We start from the raw sequence: 8,957 nt of genomic DNA, 5'->3' as shown, positions 1-8,957 counted from the left end.
CGGGGCCCAGGCTTAGGCAGAGCCTTCTTTCTGTCCTTGCATGGTGAAAAGGTTGTGGGCTGGTATTCTTCCCCCCAACCCCACCCGCCCCCTTTATAAGGCCCCACCCTCATGACTTAAATCACCTCCTAACACCATCACCTTAGGGGTTAGGACTTCCACCTATGAATTTTGGGGACATCAACATTCAGTCCATAGCCTTTATCTTAGGAGCTAGAGGGGACTTATAAAGGGCAGAGGTTAGGCTGGGCGTGGTGGCTCACGCCTGTAATCCCAGCACTTTGGGAGGCTGAGGTGGGCGGATCGTGAGGTCAGGAGATTGAGACCATCCTGGTTTACACGGTGAAACCCCGTCTCTACTAAAAATACAAAAAATTAGCCGGGCGTGGTGGCGGGTGCCTGTAGTCCCAGCTACTCGGGAGGCTGAGGCAGGAGAATGGCCTGAAACCAGGAGGCGGAACTTGCAGTGAGCTGAGATCCGGCCACTGCACTCCAGCCTGGGCCATAGAGCAAGACTCTGTCTCAAAAAAAAAAAAAAAAAAAAAAGGGCAGAGGTTAGAAAGATGGTGCTTAATAAACCAGAATATTGGCCAGGCGCAATGGCTCATGCCTGTAATCCCAGCACTTTGGGAGGCTGAGGCAGGCAGATTGCTTGAGCTCAGGGCTTCGAGAAGAGCCTGGACAACATGGCAAAACCTCGTCTCTACAAAACAGACAAAAATTAGGCAGGCACGGTGGCGCATGCCTGTAGTCCCAGCTACTCAGGAGACTGAGGTGGAAGAATCACCTGAGCCTGAGGAGGTGGAGGCTGCGGTGAGTCAAGATCTCACCACTGCACCCCAGCCTGGGTGACACAGCGAGACTCTTGTCAAAAAAAGAAAAACAAAATAAAACAAAAAAAAACAGAATATTATTCTAGCCCAAACCTTGTGATTCTTCTACTTTGGTAACTTTTTGACTATTTGGGGTCATCTAACTCCGGTTGATTGGACAGATATGGTTGATATTGATAGTTTATCCACTTTTGACTAAAACAATAGACTACATACGACTACATTTGAAAACCAAATCTCAACGGGCAGCCAGCAGAGACTGGGGACTGCCCGAAGCCTGGGCCTACCCAGATGGTCAGCTGGGGTTGTCAGCCTGCCTGAGCAGGCCCTATGGGTGGGTCCTGCAAGGAAGGGGGCAGGAGTGAGGCATCTTTGCAGGCACTCCACACCCACTTCAGAAGGAGAACTATCACTTCTCCTCCTGAAGAATACTCTGCTTTTCACCAAAACAGGGCAACATTTTCCTTTGTCACAGATGTTCCTCACTGGAAGCCCCCTGCCAGGACTGTATCTGTTTCGGTATCTTGGGGATGCTGGTAAAAATCGGGAGCAACTTCAAGCGTCCGTTTCACTTGGGGCCAGAGGCTTCCTAACAAGTGGTCGGGGTAAATTGTGGTGAACAAAACAAGATGGAGTATGAAGAGGCCCGAATACGGTTGTCCCTCTGCGGTGGGAGCATTTTGAGAGGATGGGACTCTACCCAGGGATGCTCAGAGGCAAGGGTTCAAGAACAAAAAAGCCTCCATTTGCCTCCCTGTCGTAGAGATCTCATCTTCGTGTCCTGGAAAGTGGGTGACACACTCTCCTTCAACCTGGAAAGGCTCCTGCTTAACCGGGACCTCACCCCAGTCGAGCCCACCACCCTTTAAGAAAGGGGGTGCCAGTCAGGGCGCGGCGGTAGGGGACGGGATCTAAAATAAATTAGACCCCATTTCCTAAGCGCCTCTCGACGCCAACTGCCAGTCAACCCCCGCCCCTGAAGCCTGCGGGTTCCCTGCTCACCCCACCTGCGGGTGCGGCCCCTGGTCCCAGGCTCCGGCGAGGGAGGAGCGCGCGCTCGGGTGCGAGCAGGACACGAGCCCGCCGCGGCAGGGCGGCGGCGGCGGCGGCGGCGCGGCGGCTGCCGGACGGAGGAGGGGAGGAGGGCGCTGAAGCCACACCCATCGGCGAGCCGATTCCGGGCATCGAGTTGTCGGCCGCGAGCTCGACCTCCGCCGACCGAATGCTCGCGGGACCCGGGCCGTACCCCGGTGAGTTTGCCGCTCCGGGGCCGCAGCGCGAGGGCAGCGAGGGGCGGCGGGACGCCGACACCGGGCTGGGCCCGGCGCAGCGACCATGAGTCGCTTGTTCAACAAGCTGCTGGGACTGGTTCCAAGGCCCTATTCTGGAAGGAGGAGATGCGAGCTCACGCTAGGTCGGGCTCTCACAAGTACTCGGTCAAGCCACCTATCGTCAATGTGATCGCGTGTTACCGAGGGGACGTCGGGTGCGGTCCGGTCCCCGCGGAGCGGGCCGCGGGTCGGGGCCTGTCCCGCGCCCGCGCCGCGCCCTGCTGAGCCGGGGTCGCCGCCTGGCATGGCCGGGCACGGCCGGGCGCCGGGCGGGGGAGGAGCTGGCCCCGAGTGCTTGGGGCCTAGTACGGCCCGTGCCGTGGGGGACAGGAGCGGCACGCGACCCGCTCTCCCACCCGGGCCGGTACTGCACGGCTGGGGGCAGGGGAAGGGGGACTAACAGACAGGGCCGGTGCCACGGGGCAGGCGGCACCGAGGGGCTCTCGAGGCAGGAGGGACCAGCTGCCGCCTGAGACGGGCCCCTCTGGCCCCGCGCAAGGGGCATGACGGAGCGAAAGTGCCCGGGCCTTCCTGTCCCGCGGGTAGAGGGTCACGGGACGGGACGGCCGAGAGGCTTGGGGCGGGGGTCTGAGCAAGCCCAGCCCCACCCAGAGGGCTTAACCCCTCCTTGCCGGAAGAGGAAGCCCCGGCCCTATTGAGGGGGAGGGGAGGTATCCCCCGGGAGTAGAGGACTCAGCTGAGGCCCTTGGCTCAAGCCCAGACTCCTCCCCAACCTCTCCCCGACCCGCAGTGTCTACCCGGGGGGTCCAGGGAGGATGGCATGGTAACCGGAGTTTGGAGACTCTGTCTGGCTCAGAAGTTGCAGGAGGAGGTGCTCTCGACAAGAGAGGATGAGGTGCAGGGGCACTGCCCGCTGGGGCCTTGGGAGAGTGGCTCTAAGGGCTTTGGGTAGTCAACACTGAAGTGGGTGATTGTAAGAGTCTTTCAGTGCCAGGGGAGTGGTGGGGAAGGAGTTAAAATCTCTCTCAAAAAAGGGGAAGATGAGCTCCATGGGTGTGAGCTGAGGCTGCAGTAATGGCTGCGGCCTGCCTGTCAGAGCTAGGCTAGACAGGGCTTGTGGGTCGAGGAAGTGTGGGACAGGGACTGGGGTTGTCCAGGGACCTGGCCCCAGTCCCAAAGCTGAGGTTTCCAACAACTGTGAGTTGGCCAGATAGTGACCAAAGATGCTGATGAGATAGGTCAGCAGAGGAATGTGTCCAGCCAGCCTAGGTACCTCCACCTGTCATGTTGTTGCCCTGCCTTGCAGGAGATGGGCCTCCCCGACAGTTCTCAGCATCCCAGAAGGCAGGGGATGTCACTTCATTGGACCTGAGGCATGAAGGCAGATGGAAGGCTCAAGGGGTGGGCACCCCGTGGTTACACGATTGAACACTGGCTTCCTTTCCCAAACATGCTCTGCAAATGACCTCTGCCCTTCCTCAACCCAGTGTCTCCTGTCTCCTGTCTCCTGATCTGACAGGGCAAGATCTTCAGGCCAATGCTGTGGTTTTGGCACAGTAATTTTCGGAGCTAACGCCCCTGGCCTCTGTCTGCCTAGGCTCTGCCCTTGGGGTCAGAGACCCTCTGGTTAAAGTTGGCATTGACTTAGGCTCTTGGATTCCCAGAGCAGGCACACAACACCTGGACTCTGACCTGACTCTGCAGGCCTAGGTGGCTTCGCTTCTAGGCGCTTAAGTGTGAGAAATGCAGCTGGGCCTAGGTATCTCCTCATTCTCCAGGGTGTTACTACAGCTGTACTCTGGGACAGGGATCTACAGGTACCCAGGTGGGTTCGGTTTCTGGGTCTGCAGTTGAGCCTTTGACAGGAGGGCCCCCTCTAGACCAGCATCGTATCCAGAGAGTTGGAGACTATAGCAGACCAGAAACAGAACCCAAGAGTCCCAAATTCCCATGCCAGGGTCAAGAGTTTCTGTGATGTACGGGAAAAGTCCCCCATCTCCAGCCCACATGGTCCCCTTTTTTATCTTAAATTTGCCACTTCCGCTGGCACATCTAAAAGAGCAGGCAAGCTAAATTCCCTTCTTTAAAGAGGCTTCCCAAGGAAAACCACCCAGTGTGGGCTGCAGTTGGAATGCCAGTGTCCTGGTCACTCCAGCATTTTCAGCTCCTCTGGGGCTACCACACTGGCATTTCTGCCCACCCCGTGTATAATCGCAGTTGAGTGTCTTCCAGTAAGAAACGAAGAGTTGGGACCCCTGGGCTCTGTTCCCATGCCTACCACTGGATTTCTGAATTACCTTTGCCTGTTCATTTGGCCTCTGTTTGTCTCAGATCTTTTGGCATTGGGTTTTTTCTACTCACCCTATGAGGTCTAGCTGTAAATAGAAATTGAGTTTAGTGTGTCTAGCTGCTCAGCAGGTTAATATGAGCTGGAAATAAATTATATACAATGCTTCTAAGAACCTAAAACATCGGCCAGGCGTGGTGACTTATGCCTGTAATCCCAGTAGTAATTTGGGAGGCCGAAAACAAACAACCTAAAACATCCTTTGAGTTCTGAAAAAGTTGTGATGCTAGAAAAGTGGGAGGTGTTTTGCCCTAGGAAACACATTTTCAAATGTTCAAAAGTGTCAAAGACTGTCCTATGGAATAACTAATCTTGGAGTGCCCAAGGGGACTTAGGAACAATGGGTGGACATTCTAGGAATGATAGATATTTTTTTCCTTTTTTTTCTTTTGAGACAGAGTCTCACTCTATCGCCCAGGCTGGGAGTACAGTGGTGCAAACTCGGCTCACTGCAACCTCCGCCTCCCAGGCTCAAGCAATTCTCCTGCCTCAGTCTCCCAAGTAGCTGGGATTACAGGCATACACCACCACGCCCGGCTAATTTTTGTATTTTTAGTAGAGACAGGGTTTTGTCATGTTGGCCAGGCTGGTCTCAAACTCCTGACCTCAGGTGATCTGCCCGCCTCAGCATCCCAAAGTGCTGGGATTACAGGTATGAGCCACCATGTCCAGCCGGATTTTTAACTCAATATAAATAACTTTCTGATAGTTGAAACTGACCCAAGAGGGGATGGGGCAGAAGGGATTGAAGTCTGAGACAAGGGGTTGGGCTGCATGACTTCAGGTTACTTCCAACCTTAAATAAAGAGCTGTGAGACAGGGAGGCATTCGCAGCGAAATTAAGTCATAATCTGATTCCACCTTATCTCCAGTTCACAGCTGAACAGGACCTATTGGTGCTGGGGAGCCTGGCTCCTTGAAGGCCCTCCTAGCATCCCCCTCTGCCAAGGTCACATTCTGCCAGGCTGGGCTTCTCATTTACTTGGTAACCTTGGCAGTGATGGTTTTCCATGCTATATAGAAACCATTTCCAAGCATGTTGTGAGTCTTATTTACAGTTCCTAAGAGACCGAAACCCTTCTCCCCAATTTTACATTCAGAAACCCTGAGGTCCAGAGAAGTTCAAGTTTCTTATCCAAGCACCCCTGGGATGAGAGATAAACAAGAACTGGGCCTCCTTCCTCAGACTCTGTGGATAGGGATGGGGTAGACTGCAGCGTGCTGCTGGGGTTTGGGTAATTTCAGCACACTTAATTCTCCCTGCTTAGCCAGAAGAAGCCATTTCCTCTTCCTCAGTGATTTCTACCTTTGGGGCTTTCAGACCTTTTTGATATCTGAAAGGAGTTAAAGACCCTTTCTCCAGAAAAATGTACATACAAACAAAACTTTGCACACACACACACACAGATTGTGTACAATTTCAGGGGGTTCAGGGGATCTCTGAAGCCCAACTGTGGGCCTCAGGTTGGAAACCGCTGCTGGACCTTGTCATTGGGTGTCAGTCCTGGGTACTCTGTTCTTACATCATCCTAGGGCCCTGACGAATGGGTGGTTCCTGCAGATAAAAGGGAATCGGGCCGGGCGCAGTGGCTCACGCCTATAATCCCAGCACTGTGGGAGGCTGAGGCGGGCAGATCATGAGGTCAGGAGATCGATCGAGACCATCCTGGCCAACATGGTGAAACCCTGTATCTACTAAAATACAAAAAAAAAAAAAAAAAATTAGCCAGGCATGGTGGTGCGTGCCTGTAGTTGCAGCTGCTCAGGAGGCTGAGGCAGGACCGCTTGAACCCAGGAGGCAGAGGCTATGGTGAGCCGAGATCCGCCACTGCACTCCTGCCTGGGCAAGAGAGTGAGACTCCGTCTCAAAAAAAAAAAAGAGGGGGTAGGGGAGGAATCGAAGCACTCTAATCAGGGGTCTTCATGTGGACTTGGAGGCATGAAATAAGAGCCAATCATCTACATCTTGGCTAATAGTCAGGGCCCCTGATTTCTTTATGTAACCCAAGGCAAATTATTCCTGCCAGCTGGTGGGAGAAAAAGGCATGGTAAAGAAACAGGGCTTGGCTGGGCACTGTGGCTCACCCCTGTAATCCCAGCACTTTGTGAGGCCCAGGTAGGCGGGTCACTTGAGGTCAGGAGTTCAAGACTATCCTGGCCAATGTGGTGAAACCCTGTCTCTACTAAAAATACAAAAATTAGCTGAGTGTAGTGGTACATGCCTGTGGTCTCAGCTACCGGGGAGGCTGAGGCAGGAGACTCGCTTGAGCCCAGAAGGCAGAGGCTGCAGTGAGCTGAGATTGCATCGTTGCACTCCAGCCTGGGCGATAGAGTGAGACTGTCTCAAAAAAAAAAAAAGTTGAATGAGCCCCATCTCTTTTTTTTTTTTTTCTTGAGCCAAAGTCTTGCTCTGTCACCCAGGCTAGAGTGCAATGGCATGTTCAGCTCACTGCAACCTCTGCCTCTTGGGTTCAAGTGATTCTCCCACCTCAGCCTCCCAGGTAGCTGGGATTACAGGCATGTGCCACCACGCCCAGCTAATTTTTTGTATTTTTAGTAGAGACGGGGTTTCACCATGTTGGCCATGCTGGTCTCGAACTCCTGACTTCGTGATCCGCTCCCTCAGTCTCCCAAAGTGCTGGGATTACAGGTGTGAGCCACCACACCCGGCTGAGCCCCATCTCTTCAGCCTGCTTCCAGGGGATAAGCAGAAGTGTCCTACCCGTGAACATGGAGATATGACCTGAGAGGGAGTTGGGTCTGGCCTTATTTGAAGCCTGCAGGTGGTTTAGAAGAATCCAGAAATCTTAGAGACAATACAGAATGGATTTTGGAAAATGGAATTACAGTCAACCCCCCAGTATTCAGCAAACATTTACTAATGGTGTTACTATAAACCTGGGTCCTCTCCCAGGAAGTGTTCCTTCTAGTGAGGAGACACATACATCAGTATGCAGACAATATAGAGTGTGGGTATCCTTCCCAATAATTGGAGTACAGTACAAATAAACCAAACCATGGATAATCCCGAAACTGCTTGGCGTGCACTGCATTTTCAGGAAGACCAATATACTCTGCACCAAAAAGTTTGACTTTTTAGTTGGAAAATGCGTCTGCTTTCTTGAGATCCTCCTTAACTGTTAGAACACGACTTGCCTCAAGTTCTCTTCCTGGGAGGTAATTTCTTCTTCCTCTCCACTGGAGAGAAAGTAGCTTCAGTTACTACAGAGAGATGTAGGTTAGACTTGAGGAAGAATTTTCCCCTAGTCTAGGCAGAGAGATTGAGACTGTCTGATAAAAGTGGGTCTCTTCACAGGGCATCCCCGAGTGTAGGCGGGACACATAGGTTGGTGATAGCCCATCCTGCCTAAAAGCATGGGACATGCAAGAGTACCCCACAGTGGGAAGCCTAGGAAGCTCTGGCCTGGCCTCTGCATGGTTCTTGCAGCCTCTTGGTCTGTGGCTGGGACATGTCGATTTTTGCACCGTTTCCCATTCTGAGTCTTCTTTCCAGTCAGGACAGTTCAACGAGGACATGATCCCCACCGTGGGTTTCAACATGCGCAAAATCACCAAAGGGAATGTGACTATCAAGGTGAGGGCTCGGAAGTTTGGGGGTGCAGAGGACTGTGTGTGTGTGTGTTGGGGAGGGCAACGGAGGCCCCTGGGAGGAGCCAGCTCAAATGGGGCAGAGGCCAGGGTCCCCCTGTTGAGGAGCTGGGAAAAGACAGTAGGAGACTTCTAAGGTAGACGGAGAGGGGAGTGGAGAAGGGGGAGAACTGGAGAGAAAGCCGGGGAGGCAGAGGAGAGTAGGGCAGAGTAGGAGGGGGCATTTGAGACCGTTTTGGTGGCCTGCCCACTACTGAGGCTATCTCACCCTCTTCTTGCTCAGCTCTGGGACATTGGGGGACAGCCGCGTTTCCGCAGCATGTGGGAGCGCTACTGCCGAGGAGTGAGCGCCATCGTGTAAGTACACGGGAGGCATCCCCAGACTCCAGCCTTACCCAGCTCCCCTAGCCCTGCTACCTTCGAGGACCTCAGAGGCGCAGGGTTGTATTAGACCTAATCCTTAGTTCATGACACAGTGTCGGTCCATGGCCTGCCTTTATTTTGCATGCTGCTCGTTTTTTATTGGATAAATGCCCTGAGCGCTCACTACCCAATCTAAGAAACAGACTATAGACTATCAACCAGCTAGATGCACCTGCGTTCTCTTCATTAACTGTCTCCCTCCCCTCAACCCCAAGTCACCACTGTCTTGAATTTTGTGTGGTTTAAATGATTCCTTTTTTTTTTTTTTTTTTTTTTTTGAGATGGAGTTTTGCTCTTGTTGCCCAGGCTGGAGTGCAATGACGTGATCTTGGCTTACCACAACCTCCTGCCTCCCAGGTTCAAGCAACTCTCCCACCTCAGCCTCCTGAGTAGCTGGGATTACAGGCATCCTCCACCACGCCTGGCTAATGTATTTTTCGTAGAGACAGGGTT

At 53.4% G+C, this 8,957-nt stretch overlaps 1 protein-coding gene across 1 annotated transcript in view; it reads left to right on the top strand.

Annotated features, from left to right (window-relative positions):
• Positions 1 to 2,267: 2,267 nt before the first annotated feature.
• Positions 2,268 to 8,957, top strand: part of ARL8A (ARF like GTPase 8A) — an 11,116-nt gene continuing 4,426 nt past the window's right edge. Inside the window, exons 1-3 of the mRNA XM_017896499.1 lie at positions 2,268 to 2,298; positions 7,986 to 8,067; positions 8,365 to 8,438. Coding sequence (XP_017751988.1) covers positions 8,008 to 8,067; positions 8,365 to 8,438 — 134 coding nt within the window. The 5' untranslated portion in view covers positions 2,268 to 2,298; positions 7,986 to 8,007. The remainder of the gene's footprint in view (positions 2,299 to 7,985; positions 8,068 to 8,364; positions 8,439 to 8,957) is intronic.

The sequence above is a fragment of the Rhinopithecus bieti genome, unplaced genomic scaffold (assembly GCF_001698545.2).
Source record: "Rhinopithecus bieti isolate Rb0 unplaced genomic scaffold, ASM169854v2 scaffold_24392, whole genome shotgun sequence".
Classification (NCBI taxonomy): Eukaryota; Metazoa; Chordata; class Mammalia; order Primates; family Cercopithecidae; genus Rhinopithecus; species Rhinopithecus bieti.
The sequence above is the reverse complement of the archived record's forward strand: the minus strand, read 5'-3'. Positions and strand labels throughout refer to the sequence as shown.